The 18,552-nt window shown below is 43.8% G+C and overlaps 1 protein-coding gene across 4 annotated transcripts in view; it reads right to left on the reverse strand.

The window, feature by feature from the left end:
* Nucleotides 1–548: 548 nt before the first annotated feature.
* Nucleotides 549–18,552, reverse strand: part of si:ch211-45c16.2 (mitogen-activated protein kinase kinase kinase 13) — a 40,063-nt gene continuing 22,059 nt past the window's right edge. For all 4 annotated transcript variants that reach the window (XM_050048982.1, XM_050048984.1, XM_050048985.1 and 1 more), the window contains 13 exons: nt 12,867–13,576; nt 11,578–11,761; nt 11,273–11,464; nt 9,115–9,273; nt 8,830–8,988; nt 8,603–8,711; nt 8,287–8,396; nt 8,060–8,176; nt 7,272–7,415; nt 6,100–6,847; nt 5,928–5,998; nt 5,416–5,707; nt 549–4,144 (listed from right to left, as the gene is read on the reverse strand). In XM_050048982.1, coding sequence (XP_049904939.1) covers nt 4,043–4,144; nt 5,416–5,707; nt 5,928–5,998; nt 6,100–6,847; nt 7,272–7,415; nt 8,060–8,176; nt 8,287–8,396; nt 8,603–8,711; nt 8,830–8,988; nt 9,115–9,273; nt 11,273–11,464; nt 11,578–11,761; nt 12,867–13,509 — 3,030 coding nt within the window. In that variant the 5' untranslated portion in view covers nt 13,510–13,576 and the 3' untranslated portion in view covers nt 549–4,042. The remainder of the gene's footprint in view (nt 4,145–5,415; nt 5,708–5,927; nt 5,999–6,099; nt 6,848–7,271; nt 7,416–8,059; nt 8,177–8,286; nt 8,397–8,602; nt 8,712–8,829; nt 8,989–9,114; nt 9,274–11,272; nt 11,465–11,577; nt 11,762–12,866; nt 13,577–18,552) is intronic.

Genomic DNA, 18,552 nt, shown 5'->3' on the forward strand with positions numbered 1-18,552 from the left:
CTTATCCTAATGCACACTCAAACTGATGAACAAAAAAAAAACGTTGTCTCCAAGTTACATTTTTAAAACTTTAGCTACTGGTCATGTCCTCAGTATTGTTTCTGGGAATTTATATTTTATCAATCTGAGGAGAAGTTAACACATACAAGTTGAACATGTTGTTTTTTTTAAGTCTGCTTCTGGTATTCTTCAGAATCAGGATGTTACATGTCATTGGTGTTGAAATGAAGGGAATTTTCTCCACCAAATTCTTGGCACTTTGGAGAAGACTTTGATACAAACTTTATGTGGAGAGAAAAAAAATAATACATTTCTTAGAGGCATGAGGTACTTTAAAAATCCTTGCCATGGTCCTGTCTCATATTACATTGCTGTTTTAAGACCTTTAGACCAGTGGTTCCCAACTGGTGGGTCCGGTCCAAAAGTGGGTTGCGGGTCCATTCTGAACGGACTGCACGTGACCCCCAAATGTGTAAACATCCTTAAAAAAACATACCATATTTTGAAGTACAGAGGATTTTCAGCAGAGCTTTTATTTTGAAGTGCAGTTTCCTACTGTGTGACTAACTGTCAGCTACTTAGCAGAGACAGCCTACTAGCTTGATGACATGATCAAACGCATGTATGACACTGAATGTATTAAACTCTAAAACTTAATAAATCTATGAATTACTATCAATTAATATGAAATATGAGTACATCTAATGAGCTGAAAATCAACAAGCATCTGTTGTGTCACAAAAGAGACGGACCACAGTGTGTTGGGTACAGTACATCAGCATTTATTCCATGCAGTTGTTTGCTCTGATTTTATTCTCCCAGATACCCATTGCACTGTACACTGGATAATACAGGAAACTGACAGGATTGGTTGATCGTAATGCCATTCAACAGGAAAGGGAGTTGGAAATGAGAGTAACAAAGAAACAGATGTTTGATACATGGGATGAGGCAACATGATGTCTACCGTTAGAGACAATTTCACAGAAATTCAGATGTAAGTAACTGGTATTTTGATTAAAAATGAGAGGAAGGGATCTCTGCAGAAGTACAGAAATCGGCATCACACATGCCTTCACGCTTAACGTCTCATTTACCCTGCTGTGACAGTGCACTGACTGGCTTTTGGTTGCACTAGAAGTGATTCCTTATAGCTTATGTCGAGATAAGAAAAAAGCTTTAGGAACTCCTGATGTGGCTAATTACCGATGTGAAGTCTGCTAAATCAATACTTAATGATCTAAATGATGGATGGTCCCCTGCAGGGTCACAAAGACAAAAATGATGCCCGTGATATGACAATGCTTTTGTTCTGCCACACAAATACTGTCCTCTTCCCACACCAATTCATTGTGCTTCCTTTAAATAATACTTTAGGAGAAATCATAGGTCATGACTTTCTAAAGCTGCCTGAAATTAAAAAGAACACCTTACCAGTCATTCATAATAAATTAACTTAATAATCATGTAGGCCAGCTACAAAGAAAAAAAAAAAACAATCAAAAATTAAATTAAAACTTTACAACAATCATACTTCACAGGATATATGCCAGAAAGACAATGTTATTAACAGCTTGATCGGATCACCCAGTCATTACAATACACTAGGTTATTTCACACGTACGTAAACAGAGTGAAGAAGGAGGCTCGAGGAAAGGCAGCAGCTGCTTTAGGTACCAGGTGTAAGCCTTTCCAAAGCTTTCAAGCAAAAGGTAATTGATCCGTCAGTACAGTTTTAGATTCACCTTGTGCTACTCGGTTCTCGTGACTCACACCCTCCTGCAGTGTTCAATACTGATGTAATACAGATGAAAGAATTTCCTGCTCATTTTCAACCAGTTGGGGCTGGTCATCAGTGACAGAGGGCTCTGTCAGCGCTGTGCGGTACATCAGAGAGAGAGGACAATAACAGATTACATTTACAGATGTTTATATACAGGAGTAACTAACACTGAGATGAGGTTGCTGAAAACCAAGAGCAGCTTGATTGCTCTGTGGCCTCGTCTCTGGCTTATATTCCTAACTTAGAATCTCAGCCGCCTGTGTACATTTGAGCTGACATGTTGACATCATTATCGTTAAATTCAACCCTGGCTGGCTTTTTTTTTTTTTTTTTTTTTTTAACCGCAGAATCATTAAGGTGGATGACAAACACTCTAATAGGGGTAAAAAGTAAAGCTCTCACAGGTGCAGTATCCCTTTTCAAAGACAACAAGTCAAAAATTGTAATATTGCTGTGATTCTATGGTTTAGATGGTGATGGGAAACATCAGATAAATTACTCTGGGTAAAAAAAAAGAAAAGGAATGGAGTCAGGACTTTTACATAACACAAGGAAAAGTAAGTCATTGTAACTGTCGCCATCTAGTGGCTGTTGATATATTGCTCCTGCTCTCAATTGGCAACATAAAACCTGAGCATCAAACCCCCGGAAAGGCCAGTTCATAAAAATGGGACCATTTAAAAAATATATCATCTATATCAATAACCAGTTCGACACTTGCTGCTCTCCTCTAGCCACCAGTCACTGTATCGTGTCTAGCCAGCTAGACGCCCCGGATCCTGAGCAAGCAACTTCTTTCTCACCTGAGCGCCAACCTACATTATTGCTGTTTTTTTCACTACAGCACAGAAAACAATTGTTATTTTTGGATGTTGCGTGTCAGACAGTAGAAATTACCCTGCTAGAAAATGGTAGATGGGAGATGCTGCACCTAGTGGATTCAAGAAACGGGATACTGCACCTGGATTGCAACTAAAAACGCTCTACATAACATTAATGTCTGTTACAGCAATAAAGGGTTGAACATCAAGGCTATCTGTAAGACCTTTTCTTTAAATATTCCTGTATGGTCCGTATTATGTGCCACTCGAAGAAGATTCCTACATACAACAATTGGTCCGGTCCAGTTTGTCACAGTCCGCGAACAATCCTGAGATGAGACTTGAAACTGTAATGTCTAATGGAGAGGAAAGGGCTCTGTGTTCATACACACACACACACACACTCACTGACAACTCCCTAAACGACTCTGGTCATGACATCTGATTGATGATGACAATGACGTTGGCGTGTCTCGGAGAAGGATGAGCTGGGTTACAGAGGAAGAGTCTGTTATTTTTGTTTGTTTTGTCTTCTCCTCAGCTCTCGGACGACTCTTCATCTCTGTTGCTCTGCTAGCTTGTCCGCTTCATGCAGTCTTCTGGCAGCGTTTGCATTTTTTTTTGCGACGCTGCACCGGCATGCTTGGACAGTTTAGCTGGGTTCCCGATGACTGACTTAGACACGTGGTGGTTTCTAAGGAGGGAGGGAGTCCGGTTGCGAGGCAGGTTGTTCATGCTGGTGTTCACGCTGTTTTTCATGAGCTCCCTGTTCCCCACTCTCCGTGGTGGGGACAGGATGGGAGTGGGAGAGGCAGGGGACTGGGGCTCTGCACTGTAAACTATGAGAAAGCAGGTTGATCTTACGTCAGTAAGAGGGGGTCCTTGTTGGTTGGGGATTTCCGTCTAAAACAGTAATATGCTGAGGGCGACGATAGGCTTGTAGTGACGCTCCTTTGTCTGCGTCAGTCACCTGAAACCGACAATCGCAGCGATGTAACTCCACACTGATGCATCAGCGCTTCAACACATCCTCCTTCTCATCGTCATAATCATCACACACACTTAGCCCATGCTCAGTTTCAAAATGTCAGTTTTTCTTCTCTGTTCAGATCAGAGAATTTACAGATGTCCTGAATTTTCCTTCAAAACTCAGACAAAAATAAATTATGAATGTTACACTATCTACTGTACAGTATCATTGAAAAGGGAATCCCTGCCATGGGTTGCCTGGATGCTGTGCTAGAGATGAGGGGGGGAATGGGGGGGTTTCATGAAGGGAAGGTTTGTTCTGGGGGGGAGGTTCTGGGAGAGATTGCATGGGGCTTTGCTATAAGGAGCTATGTTTACAATGTCGTCCTCTTATTGCTGTATTTTCTGCAGGGCAGAGTGGGACACAATGGCCTCCAGGCAAAAACAGAACCGAGCCCTGGGGCGGGTTTCACCACGAGGAGGGAGCCCCGACTTTGTTGTTTCTAATGGTGGCATCGGAGCACTCTGCTTCTGATGAATCACAGTCTGAGTCCCCAAACTGCAGTGGATTCTGGGAGAAAAATGAGAAAGAAAAGACCGATTCAGTGTCAGGCAGCTGCTTTACAATATCGATTTTATTATTTAATTGTCACTAGCATGGCTACAATTCCATAGCTAACATGATGGGATCTACAGAAGCCCTGACAGGCAAGTAAGGAAAAAGTGGTGATCCTGTCTAATCTAAATTGTTTTCTCTCATGTGATTATGACTTAAGAACAGGTGAAAAAAGGTTTTCGCAGGTATTTTTTCTTTTGGTAGGATAATTGAGCTGTTGAGGATAATCACAACTCTATACACAAGGTACATATTTGTGTTTGACAGTGATGTTATGTGACCAAACTTAACAATTTAAAACCTCAAAATAGAGAGGATTTGGGGCTTTGAAACCAAAGTGGGAGGTCTGGGGGTCAAAATTTTAAGTTTCAGAGACTTTGTTTTCTGCATTCTAACTTTTTCTAACACTTTTATGTGAGACACTTTAATATGGTTTAGTTTTTTGTTCATATCCCTGGTGCCCCAGCAGAGTACCAGGGGGAAAGAGTGAGGCCAGGCTCGAACCAGGGACCCACAGCCGGCTGCTCTCCCTGACCCGAACACCCCTGGGTCCTGGATGCCTAATCAAGGCTGAATGACATGCTCATGGTCTCTGAAAGACAGCTGGGTACCAAGCCATGGCGGGCGAGGGCAAGCAAGGTTCAATCCCCAACCCAAAGGCATACCTCAAACCCCCACTAGAGCGTCCCGCCGAACGTACGCATTCGTTACACCATTAGCACAGAGATGAGGTGTCCACCGGCAACTGCACAAGACTCATGCAGGCCCTATAGGTATTTCTTGGGTTGGGGAAGGAGTGTGGAAGCACCAACTGGGAGAAAACAGTACACTTTTAGAGTCCTAGGGCTTATATATACATGCTGTACAGTGCCAGAAAAACACTTTGTGATAACAAAGAGAAAAAAAAGGTGTGACAATTTGTCATAACTCCAGGGAAATACGTAGGAACTGTGACCTCCAGAAGAAACCGCAAGAGGGCAATGAGTCTTGAGGGAAAATCTGGAGCGTTGGCAAGAATGTAGTCTACATAACCTGCTAACACAAACATATGTTCCTTGTGTTTAGAGTGCATAAAGAATTCAAACTCACCTGGAAGACAACATGAATTCTTTTTTTCTTTCTTTTCTTTTTTCACCTATCTTTAAGTCATTAACACAGGAGAGAAAACAATTTAGCTCCGACCTCTAAGGGCTTCCGTAGCGACCACACACATCCACAGTACTGACCTCGTAGCTGTGTTCGTCGGAGCACAGTTTCCCCAGTGAGATCTGGGTCTTCACCCTACGGACGGCGCACTCCTTGTCAGAGAGGCCGTCTGACTGGGTGGAGATGTCAATGGGGATGTCGGGTGTGTGCGACAGTAGCTCGTCCAGGTGTTCCTCCTGACTGGCGCTCAGCCTCTCCAGGGGCCCGCTGTGGGAGTGGTCGCTGGTGTTTCCCTCCTCTCCGTCAGACACTGACAGGTTCTCTGAGCTGAAGGTGGAGTAGGACTGGAAGCTGCTCATACAGCGATGAGGTCTGTAAGGAAGCAGAGGAAGAAAAAAAACATCAATGCTGTTTTCGTCCAGTAGTTACCTTTCAGACTGGTTCATACCTATTTCAGTGTATTTGAGACGTCAGTTATGATTATTTTGGTTATGATGTGGTGAATGTCTGTAATTTTCTTTTGCTGCACCGCATGATGTAACAGACGCAGTGATGATCAAGGTGGCAAACTCAATGACCAACTGTATTTTACCTCTGTCTCCTTGGAAACTCCACTTCACTATCAACCTCCCCCTCCTCCTCTTCAGATGACTCATCGCCACCCTGTAAGAAATGCAATTACAGCCGTTAATCCATCAGCTTTCAGTTTTCTTACCACAAATACACTACAGACTCACCGATGCAAGGCTACCAGCTTTGCTCACCTTCCTGAGAGGTCTGAGAGTGCGGGGCAGAGCAGTGAGCAGGTTGTGAGTGCGCTGGGACGCTTCTTGTTCCTGTGGCTCAGCCTTCTTTGTGACTTCCCCGTCTGAGGTGGGATCTTTGCTGGGAGCCCCTAAAGAGGATGGGGTGCTTTCCTGGGTGTTGAGCAGGGAATAGTGGGGCAACTCTGGGTGGTTTGATGCAGGAGGGGTCTCCTGACAGTGTAGGCAGCCAGGGAACGGGTGAGCCTGGCAACAGGGACACAAAGAACCAGCACCTGGAACAGGATTGGAGCTGGTGGATGAAGTCCGCTGTCGTGTGTCCGCATCCACAGCAGTTGATATAAGGTCAGGGCTAGAGCCAGAAACACGCCGCTGCAGGTGGTCTGTCTGAGGGCTACGGAGGGCAGCAGCGGGGCCAAAGTAGCGCAGGTTGTTGGCACAGTTGACAACGGCCTCCTCGCGGCCCTTCAAGGGGAGGAAGGGCCCCTCGGGGGGCGGGTGGTGGTGGTGGTGATGGAGGAACGGCTGCTCCTGGAGCGACTGGGCGTCCTCTGGTGCTCCAGCAAGAGGCTTCAGCACCCCGGGGAACTCGCTGTGGCTTCCTTTGCTGTTGGCTCGGCGGTGACGAGGCTTGCTTCGGTAGCGGGCTTTGCCAGGAGGCGTGGAGATCTTCGGGCTGGCAGATAGAGGCGAGGGCGAGGGGAGAGGGTCGAGGCTGGGGATGCCATCAGAACGGAGCAAGTCTGGCCTGAAAGACATGCAATCGGCAACATTTACATAATGTTGCAAAATGAATTAAGTCTACCCAATGACAGGAACATACAAGCTGCATCCAAAATTGTTAGCGTGACAGGGGGAGAGAGAGAGGATGACATGCACCAGGTCAGAACTGAACCTACGGCTGTTGCAGCAAGGACGTACCCTTTGTACATGGGGTGCCTGCTCTACAAGGTGAGCTACTTGGCGCCCCGTCAATTAAATAATATAAAAACAATACACTTAGCAAATGAAATCTTATACTTGCACTTAAATTAAAGCGTTACTGATGTTTCCATTTATTTAATGGCTACATTTCCAAGCTAATCCCATATCCTGAAAATTCTAATGGATGTGTAGCAGCTGAAACAGTCTTTGCTTTTACAATTGGCTTTTCTATTTGCTTCGATTCAGACCTTTTAGCGGTGGGCATCCCAGGTTTGTGGGACATGCTTCCTTTCTTCTTGATGAGCTTCTCTACAGCATTGGACCTGACGATGGGTCTGACCAGGTGGCGCTTATAGGTACCGGGATATTTCTTCTCCACTGCCTGCTCTCTCCTACAGGGATGGAAGAAGACATTTGGAGTTATCAGATGGTGAACAGCATTCATATTCAGTTCTGCAGAGTTGTCGATCATTACTCCAAACTCTAAAAGAAATCAAGGGGTACAAATCTATATTAATGTATCTGAAACCGAGGCTGATTGTGTACTTTTAACTTGACCTATTTAACAATTTGGCTTTCTATTTTAATTTCTTAGTAAACACACGAGGCAACATTCACTGGAATTATTCAAAAGAGGAGGGAAATCCTGACGGGTGAATAAATAGGTCAAAGAACTGGCAGCACATCAAGGGTGGAAAGAGTCTCTTTTTTGAGTCATTCTCGAGCAAAAACAAGTCAATGCCTAAGAAGTTCAGGAGGAAATGTGGGAAAAAAAGTGAGAATTGTTTCAGATGTGACTCAGAAACGCCCTATTGTTCTAGTGACTACAAACCAACCCCAAACAATGACTTTCTTTCTCACTAGTTGAATATACGGTCAGTTGTCTTGCCAGGTCATTGTAAGAATTTCAAATATGGGATTTCATTACTGGAAATGCTTTTTATAAAGAGGAAATAGTTGTGTACACCCAAGTAAGGTCTGATAATGAGGAAAGGAGCAGGCTAGCTGAGAACTACTGTGATAATTATTTACATACTTCATTAGTTCCTTCTCTCGGACCTCCAGCTGCAGCATGATGGCACTGAGCTCCATGTATAGGTTGTTGGCTCTCTCCAGCTTCCTCTCATAGTGCTCCCGGATGTCCAGTGCATGCCTGAGAGAGTTTGGGAAATGCAAACAAATATTCACTTTCAACATTCTGCTTTAAGAAATTAGAGTGCCTGTAAGTGTCATGTCTTCTCCTGGCTCTCCTTTCTTACACACCTGAGTTCATCCCGTCTGCGTCGGATCAGCTCCTCGTCCAGCCTGTGGATACAGGTGCCTTCACTTTTGATCTTCTCAAAATGTTTCTTCACTTCCTCCCTCCATTCTGCCTGTAATGTGAACAGACACAGTCAAAGAGCTGACCATTCACTCTCAGACACAAAAGAGAACAACATTATCTAGAACAAGTAAATACTGTCTAACAATTCTGTACTACACTTGTTGTTGGTGCAACTTATCTTAAGAAAATAAGTGTATAGAGTCCTTTGACTTAAACAAAATGAAGGTTATTGTGTTTTGCCGTTATAATGCCGACCTGAGACTTGAAGTAGGTCTCCTGAGGAGCTCCTAGGACATCAGCAGAGGCAATGTCGAGGTGTAGGAGGATCTGACGAAACGAAGGCCTATTCCTGGGCTTGCCTTGCCTGGAATCAGCAAATAACAGGAAAAGGAGAATCAGTGAGAACAGTAACTAGCAAGAGCATTACTCTAACATGTAATGTACAAAGATGCTGTTAAACAAAATGTACAATCCACACTCACCATGTTTGTTTCATGAGGATTTTGAAGCCGTCTGGGCAGGTGGAGGGGACAGGAAGGTGAAGACTGTTGCTGCCAACACCCCAAATGATGGCCGAGGAGTCCACGTCTTTGTAGGGAATCTCTCCGGTCAGAAGTTCCCACAACACAACTCCAAATGACCTGGAACACACAGGCAAAGAGAGTCAGGTCTCACTACAACAACATAAACACATGACTTATTTAAGATATATACTGTAACAGTTGAACACTGCCCCAGTGTTTTTAATATTTCACTGTTGTACTCACCAGATATCTACTTTTTCAGACACAGGCTCATTTCTTATCACTTCTGGGGCCATCCAGGCCACCGTACCCGCAAATGACATCTTTGTACTTTTGTCACTGAGCTCTTTGGACGTTCCAAAGTCGGAGATTTTCACAGTGTCGTTGTGGGTGACCAAAACACTGCAAACACACACAAACAGAAAACACACAGACGTGTTAGCGAGGTCAGAGTGTCTGATTAAAAGGACCAAAGCAGACTGTCTCTCCTACAAGTTTACAGTAGTCCTATCTGTATCAACTGTACAGTAATTCAAGAGGTATTAGAGAACATGTTCACCCTTTCATTTTGAAGCCAAGCAGTGTCAGACTGACATTAATCCAGGTCAGATGACCTGGGTTATACCATTCAGACCGACGCCAAGTTTTTCCTCTGACATTTCCACTGGGTTTAAAGTCACCGGAAACTAAAACCCACAGAAGCCTTCTAACTATGTAATTTAGGGTCTTATGTACATAATAGTGAACATCTAAATAGTATGAGAAGTTAGTTTCAATCCAAATTTGGATTGGACCATTGAATGACAACGTGTCATTCTTTTATTTTTCAACTGCGGTGGACTTGCAGAAACAGCTGGCTGCGTTTTTGGTGAGCCTTGGTGTAATTGTCCACAAAAACTCCCACATATGCAGAACATATTTCACCCAAGACCAGTTCAATAATTCCACCCAGAAAGCCAGATGGTACTATTTCATCCTTCCTGACCGCCAGAGGCGGTGCATAAGTACTGAATGTCTCCGTCTCGTGCACGCGCAGGTCGAGTAGCTATACCAACAAAGTCACCTGTGACCCCCTGATGACCCTGGACAGGCTATATCTTCCGGTGTCGTCAGAGGATCTGTTCCTGCAGAATCTTTGATTGAATTGATTCTGAGTGACTTAATGCTCTGGCGGTCATCCAGGATTCATAGAACTGTTGTTTTTCACTCTTGTTTTTGCAAAATGGCTGCATCTCTATTCCAGTCTCTCCCTCTTCAAACATCACATGTCCCTAATGTCCTACCATTGACATTGATGTGTTACTTGCTGAACATAGATAAAGTTAAGCTATATGTTAACTGTAACTGACTTATTAGCATATTATTAGACTATATTTAAGGCTATCTAACTTTTGGATGCTGGTAACATTTAGCCCTGGTGTGTGTAGCCAACATTTCTACCTATTGCTCGTCTGTCCGTCCTGGAAGAGGGATCCCTCCTCAGTTGCTCTTCCTGAGGTTTCTACCCTTTTTTTTCCCTGTTAAAGGGTTTTTTTTGGGGAGTTTTTCCTTATCCGCTGTGAGGGTCCAAAGGACAGAGGGATGTCATATGCTGTAAAGCCCTGTGAGGCAAATTGTGATTTGTGATATTGGGCTTTATAAATAAAATTGATTGATTGATTGATTAATGCTACTGTGATGTGGCTCACATGGGGATGTCAATCAAAACGTGTTCTGCTTTGCCTACACAGTCTTGAGAAATGGTCTACACAGCAAAATTAGTTTTTTTAAACCAGGTTTTCTAATGGTTATGAATGTTTGTTTTCTGTTGATTAACGAGACACTGAACTTTGACATCATATGTGCATTTTAACGTTTTCAAGCCAAATTCCCAGTGGCTTTAGAGGGGTATGACTTTCTGTGTGTAGCATTTCAATCTTCGACCATTACACAAGCACATTTCTGCATCTGAAACACCCCATTAGCCGAATGAGACTGACCTTTCCAGCACATTCAGCCTGCCATCATTCTGCTGACTAATACAGTGTTTGGCGCTGCCGCAGCATGATGATATTGATTAGAGAAACAGGGCTACAGTGTGCAGAGGAAGAGACAGGAGGAGCAGGATGAGACAGGACACTGTGTCTTATTCTCATGTCAAGGCAGCTCGCTTTTATTAATTCTGAGAATGGCATTTGAGTTAATGTCAGACTATTCAGCGCTGAAAGGATGAATTGTTGTTGTTGCTGTGGGCTAAGAAATGTTAAACAAGGCTGATCAGCTTTAAGAACGTGACCGCAGCACCCGTGGGCTGCTGCATTACAGTGACAAACCGAGAAAACATACTGTGCTAATTTGCAGATCAGGAGGAAGTATTAATTTTGCTGCTATAAAACTAATACCAGGGAAAGTGGAAACTCACTTGGGAGACTTGAGATCTCTGTGGATGATCTTGTGCAGGTGTAGGTAGTTCATGCCACTGGCGATGCCTGAGGCCCAGTCCACCAGCATCCTGGGGGTCACTTTCCTCCCCGCCCTCAGCACCTCATACAGCTGGCCCTGGGCACAGTACTCCATGATGATGCAGTAACAAGGTGCCTGGGTGCACACACCCCTACGATAGACAAAGCCCAGGAAACACATTTATAGAACATGACAAATCTTCATACATGTATGCACATTTGGACACTATGAGAGCTCCACCAGCTCAAGTGGCTGTTGACTTACTTGAAGCTGATGATATTTGGGTGCTTGAGTTTTCGTAGGTGTTTAATGTCCGTCTCCTTCTGCTCGCGCACCTTCTTGATGGCCACCTCCTCGGAGCGGAACTTGCCCAAGAAGACAGCGCCCTGTGCTCCGCTGCCCAGCCACTGCAACTCTGAAATCTCCTCAAATGGAACCTCCCACATGTCTGGAAACAAGTATATTACATTTATTCAAAATGAAAGCAATACATTGGGGCTTTTTAAACTGTATGTGATTGTCTGTTTTTGGTCTTTAGTGTTGTTTGTCCATCTATGCTCTGTGTGCTGTCATAGTTACTCTTTCAAGGAACAGTTAAACATTTTGAGGAATAAACTTTCACTTTGCAGAGTTTAATGCGTAGCTTGATACCACTCTGAAAACAAGGGGAAACACAGTGGGCCTGGCTACGTCAAACGGTAACAAAATCCTTCCACTAGCACAGCTAAAGCTCACAAATTAACATTTTATATCTTATTTGTTTAATCTGTTTCAAAACCAAAGTGTAAAAATGACAATAAGCCATTTTTGGGGGGTTATGTGCTGGTTGTGTTCCTGGAGTCTCCGCTTGTTGTCTGGCAACCTCACAGTGATCACAAGAAGTGAAAATAAAATAGAAAATGTCAATCAATCTTGAGGAAAAAACACAATCACTTTCAAAATACTCATGTACTTTAAGTCTGTGACAACTCTCCTCATCTAAACCCAGCATCTCAAGAGTTACAGCACAAGAAAAACACACCCAACGTGGTTCACACTCCATTTCATATTTTCTATCCATACAGGGCAAAAATAACGCCCTGTGCACAACTGCTATAACTGTCTTGGATGTTCAAACAGTGAGTCATATGCTGTTCCATCCTCGTTATGTGGTTTGAAACTAGCGTAGAGGAGAAGCTTTGCTGCTGAAATCTGCAGCACATTACATTTGGACATTAGCTGACCAACCACAAGACCCAGCCCAGTTCTGTCTGACCTCAACTCGTATCCTGCAGCCTGTGTGTCCGGCCTGTGCGGGCAGCCCTGCAGCAATGTGAGTCTACCTTAACCATGACCTCAATTGAAACTGACAGCTGCACAGCTTCACCCACAACAGCAATATGGTGAAGCTGGGGGCAGCTATTCAATAATAGTTTCAGACTACATGAGGAGAAACGGGAGGGAATGTGAAGCTTGTTTTTTCTTCAGAAGCCTTACAGGGAGATTTGATTTAAACACAATGAATTAAGTTTCTTAAACTGATACCATGCAGAGAGATAAAACCCAGAACTGACCTTGCTGTTGTAGCTTGTATTCTGTTGAGTACGTCTTCCCTATGATGTTCCACACAGGCCGAAGGCAGCCAAACAGCCCTTCTAGGAACCCACCCGACCCAGGCCCTGCTCTGTGAAAGTGCAGCTTGATGTCATCAGGGTGATGGGGATGGCTTTGCCTTCCCTCTCCACTGTGATCAATGGGACAGTCCCCTTCTCCCATCTGCTCCTCCATCCCGCTGCCACAACCACCATGCTCACAGGAGGCTGGTGAAACGGCTTCCTCGTGGTCCTGCTCCTGCAGCTGGAGCACGCTGTTGTCAAAGTGCCCACCCTCGCTCCGTGTCGAGTCCACGCTCAAGGCTGTGTTTGGGGGACTCACACCCCCGAGCATTGAGTCCTCATCCTGGCCGGGCATCTGCAGTGTCTGCAGGGGAACGGGCAGGTGTGTCGGCGGGGCCAGGTCTGTGATAATCTGAGGAGGTAAGGTGGATGGAGGTGCCTGAGGAGGCTGATGTTGGGAGTTGGGCGAGTTTGATTTCTTCATGCCGTCCCCAACCACAGTGAGCTTGAGCTCCTCCTTCAGCTTGCCCACCAGCAGACTGGGGCAGGAGGTCCACGAGAGCACCTCGGGGGAGCTACCCATGGTGTCGTGCATGTGCATGGGCTACCCAGTGGCGATGAGTGTGGCACGTCCTAACACACTGGTTTGTTTGAGTGCTGAAAATCACCTGCACAGCGGGGACAGGGAGACAGAGCAAGAAAGAGAGACAGGTTATCTAAATCATAAAGTCCATGTAAAACGAAATGCAGATTAAAATAAAAAGCGAGTTAAATCCATTTGGATGATTGTAGACACCTCTGATACAACATAAACACGATTAGAACTGTTGCCACGGGGCCCTATTACTTCCACAAAGAGAAATCCTCTCATTTCCTCTCATAGATCGGGGATTGAGAGAGCTTACGTTAATGATGATTATTTTAAACTATGGAGTGCAAACACTGCAGGGCGCAGGAGGTCAGTAATATCACACAGACTTTAAATAAGTGCATAAGAGACAGAGTTGCTAGATGAAAGACATTGCACGGCACAAATAATGCAATTCTGGGAACTTTCTGGGAAACAGTTAAACCAATCACACACACACACACACTGGGGCTTTACTATGTTCTCTGTGAAGCAGTAACAGTATAGCAGGGATTAAAAGTCTTGCTGTGTATTAGGACCGCTGAGAGCAAAACATCTGGCACACACAGCCCATTCTCGCTGCTTAACCAGCAGGGCCGGTCGTAGCCACCACAGGCCCAGAGCCAGCCGCACAGCAAACATACTATTTCATTTCAGTCAGCTAATCAACGGGAGTAAAATCAATACCATCTTAACCTGTATATTAGTGTATATATATTAATATATAGAGCTTTTTTCCTAAAAAATAATAAAGAACTGTTTATAGACATCACATCCAGATTAAAAACCAAAAACAAATCAAGATATCATCACAAGAAATTATAACACTGATGAAAAAAGAGCTGCTCTTTGTTTTGCAACATTGCCTACAATGGCCAAATGCACCCAGATTCTATTAAAAGGCTGGTTTCCACAGTATGGCAAATCTCAATCAGTTGAAATCATCTGAACATACATGTTAAATTATAGTCCAAACCTAGTTGTCACCAAAGCCTGAGGCAAAAAACACACATTTCTCAAACATGACAAATGAGCTCAGTGCAAATATATATTCACAGCTGTAGAGAATTTAACAGCTTAAAGAATAAACGAGGATAAACAAGGATAATACGGTGCAACATACTAATCTCAACTCAGGTCCACCTACTACCTTGTCTGTGCTATTAATAGCATCTCACAGTTTTCATAAGCGAATGAAAGTGTAGAACATTTTGGATTTTGTTTTAGGGGGGTATTCATGCTTGAATATCCTGTGCCTCACAATGAAGAATGTTAACCAAAAATGCTATGCTTTGTATCATAGATGTAGTTTACCCTGTAGTTTGTAACTTTTATAAAATTATCTTTTTGTAATATTTGCTGAAACTGCCATGTTAAAAACAGCTGAGCCAAAACTCAGCACCGCTCACCAGCCAGAGAAAACATTCTCATTTTACAGCTAAACAGTACACTAAAAAAGTTTCTGTAAATATTTGATGCAAGAAATAGATTATAAAACAATCTTAATTCATATGTGATCAGTGCAACCTAGTTTGACAAGTTAGACCGCAGTTCAGGAGCAGTGATTGGCGTGATTGACAGCTGCGTTACAGACTCCTCGGCTCTGTTTGGCTGTTTTCGTTCATGTGCAGCGGATTCTTGCAAATGCCATCAAAAGCAATACTAGAAGAGAAGTATAATTTTTTTTAAAGACTATCTGTCTCATGTACTACTGTAAAGATATAGTGACAGTTTCAGAAAATATGATAAAAAATATTTTATACAAGTTACCAACTGTAGCTTTAAGAAAACTGCTGAACTGCCACTCTACCAAACTTGCTACCAGGTTTAACATCAGCTGGCATATGTTGGCTTTTTGCTGGTATAACGTGGAGTTGTCCAGCACATGAAAATATCCATGGCCAAAATGTCCAGTGGGAAATATGCCAAATAAATAAATTAATTTAAAGCACATTAAATTGCCTAATATTGTGTGACCTCAAAGAGATGCTGCTTCTTCAATTAACCTAGCTTGTTTTCAAATTATTTGTTATGACATGCAGTACTGCCATTTAAATGTAGGCTGTTATATCGCTGTTTAAAACACATGTTCAGTAGTTGTTTTATATGGCTGGAATTCTGGAATATTAACAGCCATATTGGCCATCAAAATAAAAGTCTAGCGTAAACCTTGCTTGCTACTGTGTGGTTTAAAGCTGTTGTATGTAGCATCTTGAATGATTGTGTTATCTTACATTAAATTATTCTGATGGCAAATGTTATTGTTTGTAGAAAAATACGACAATTGTATAAATAAAAACAAATTAAAACAGGCTAGGTCTGAAGTAGCTGTTTCTTTGTGTCTGGTGTGCCACAGTGTCCTTTTCAACACCACCACTGGGAGCTGCCAAAGTCAGAAATGTTCAAATCCTACACATAGGGGTTTTAATTTGTTGCAACTGTAGCATACACTGTGTTTTCAGACAAACAGATGGCCACTTATCCACAGTCTGACTGCGCTCATTTTCCAAATCTTGGCAAAAAAACAGCACAAAGCAATCAATCAATTGCTTTATAAGTGACTCATGCCCCCCTTTAAACTCAGAAGGACATGCCCTCAGAAATCCAATCGAGTTTGAGGGGGCAGTAGAAAACAGAGAGCGAGGGACACAAGGAGAGGGAAGTAGTGAGAGGCTGTACAGTGTGTACAGTCAGGAGCAGGAGATCAAAGTCCAGGAGGGAGGAGACAGAAAGGCAGAGCAGTGAGCTGGCTCTGTGTTACGTGGAGGTTTCCTAAAGGGTACAGGACAGTCATGGAGTCCAACTGAAACACACTTCGTTTATGTTGCCCTCTGCGACCTCTGCAGGGAACACTGGCATGAATTCACAGCTCTTCCTCTTGGCACAGGTCAAAGTACAACAAAGTCCTCTGATCCCTCTGATGCAGATAACTTTGTTGCTGAAATGCCATAAAGCTACGACACCAAGCCTGAATTTCAGAGCCCAACATGTGTGTGTTTAAAAATGCATTTGTTATTTGGCACACTGCCGTTTTTGGATACTTGACAATAAAACCGAAGAAGGGGATTAAAAGTTCCAGACGGGACTCAAAGTGGAGATCCTCACAGTTACACGATATGCGTCCTGGTCCACTGGTCCATGCAGATGCCGCTTACATGTTTGTGCGAATGCATGTACTGTATCTGTGTGTATCTACTGGGGGTAACCTGAGTGCTGTGAGAGTGTAGTGGCTGCCAGAAGCTCATCTATAATGCAGGCCTGTCTCTAAGCAGGTTGCTGAGAGTGCAGGGGAAGGAGAGAATGCTCTCTCAGGTATCCAATAAATCCGTCCCTTCCACAGCCGAGACAATCGAGCTGTGCGAGTAGAGGCCCGTGCTGTAATTCCACCCCACGGACGATTCTCGGAGCTGGGCTTCTGACGTGGACCGCAGTGGGTGGATGTGGTCGGCTGGACAGAAACATGCACGTGAAGACACTCCTATAACCCAACTAAAACTACACAATTATATTGCCAAAATAATGACTAGAGAGCGCAGTCTGACGGCAAACCTGATGCCAATCGGCCTCTTTTAATTTTCACCCTTTGTACTCCCTCAGCGCAGTCTTTTTCCTCTTTCCTAAGAGGCTGAATCAGGACTGAGTCTATGCATCTTTATCTGATGCCAAGAAAAGGAAACAGACCTATCGCTCTCTCCCATTAATCTCTAATGGAAGATCTCTATGTGCAGAGAATCCCATGAATAATGTCTGCGCCTCATCGAGAAGGGACCAGGGTTTCATTTACACAGTCATTTATTTACAGGACTTTCCAAAAGTGAGCGTGACTGGGCAAAAAGACACACTGACCGTCGCTCTGATGTTATTTTTTATTGTTACATGTTTGAATAAAGTAGATATTACTTTAGAGAAGGAAACAATGCAGATGCTCAGCGGAGTGGATGAAAAGAAGAAAGAGGGACAGAGAGAGCGAAAGAGGGAGAGAAATTATCAGGGGCTGATCCTTTAATCCCTCTACAGGGCTCTAGAGACAAGCTTGTACAAACACAGACCCTATTCAGCCCTCCCCCTCCATATATCCTCTAAACATTTCCTTTCGTTTCTTGCCTCTCTAAAGGCGACCTGATGTCAATGGCCAATAGCACAATGCATCATGGTTAGTATATCTTTAGTACACGAACACACTTACAGATGTGGAGCAGTGCAAGCAGAGAAAGGCCTCAGTGATAGTTACTGTAACACACTTTACTGTATATGAGTGTATTTGTGTTCGTGTGTGTGTACATGGCAGCTGGCGATGCAGGGGGATCAGATTCAGAGACCACACATGCACACACACACATGGACTCCCGGGGCGTGTCCAGCAGGATCCAATAATCCCACTACTCCCAGCAATCCACATGAGAAGGTCGTTTTTTTGTGGCACTCAGCAAACAACAACACGGTTGTTTAGATTGTGTTTCACTGTACCACAGCTTCACAAAAGCAGCCGCATCTTTCCACAGTATATTAACGCAGCAGCAGACAGACCTTTAACACACACACAGGAGGTGCACTTTGCATACACACAATACAGCGGCATCAGTAGCAGTAGCAGCAGCAGCACCGTCATCTGTGTCTCCATCACTCTGCTCCTCATTAAGGGAAGCCCTGCTGGGCCCCATAGGGGGAACCTCCCTTTAGGTGACAGCTGCGCCACCAACAAAGAACCAATTTAGCCGCTATCCCACCTCATCATTCACACGTTACCATGTCAACACAGCATCCATCCTGACCTTCTGCTACCAGTCACACTCACTCTCATCCAACACTCAGGTTTGGAGAGGCCAAAAACCTGGAGGTTGCTTTTGAATCCACTGAGCCTGTCAAACAGGGAAAGCAGAATGATGTTGCTTTTAAAGGACAGAAACATAATGTTCTTGATTATTTTTTAATTGAAAAGTGGGCAAACCATTTACCAGAATATATTAGGCTTTTCTTGAACAACAAATTACACGTTATAGCTCTTCACCTCAAGAG

This window comes from Epinephelus moara, chromosome 7, assembly GCF_006386435.1.
Source record: "Epinephelus moara isolate mb chromosome 7, YSFRI_EMoa_1.0, whole genome shotgun sequence".
Classification (NCBI taxonomy): domain Eukaryota; kingdom Metazoa; phylum Chordata; class Actinopteri; order Perciformes; family Serranidae; genus Epinephelus; species Epinephelus moara.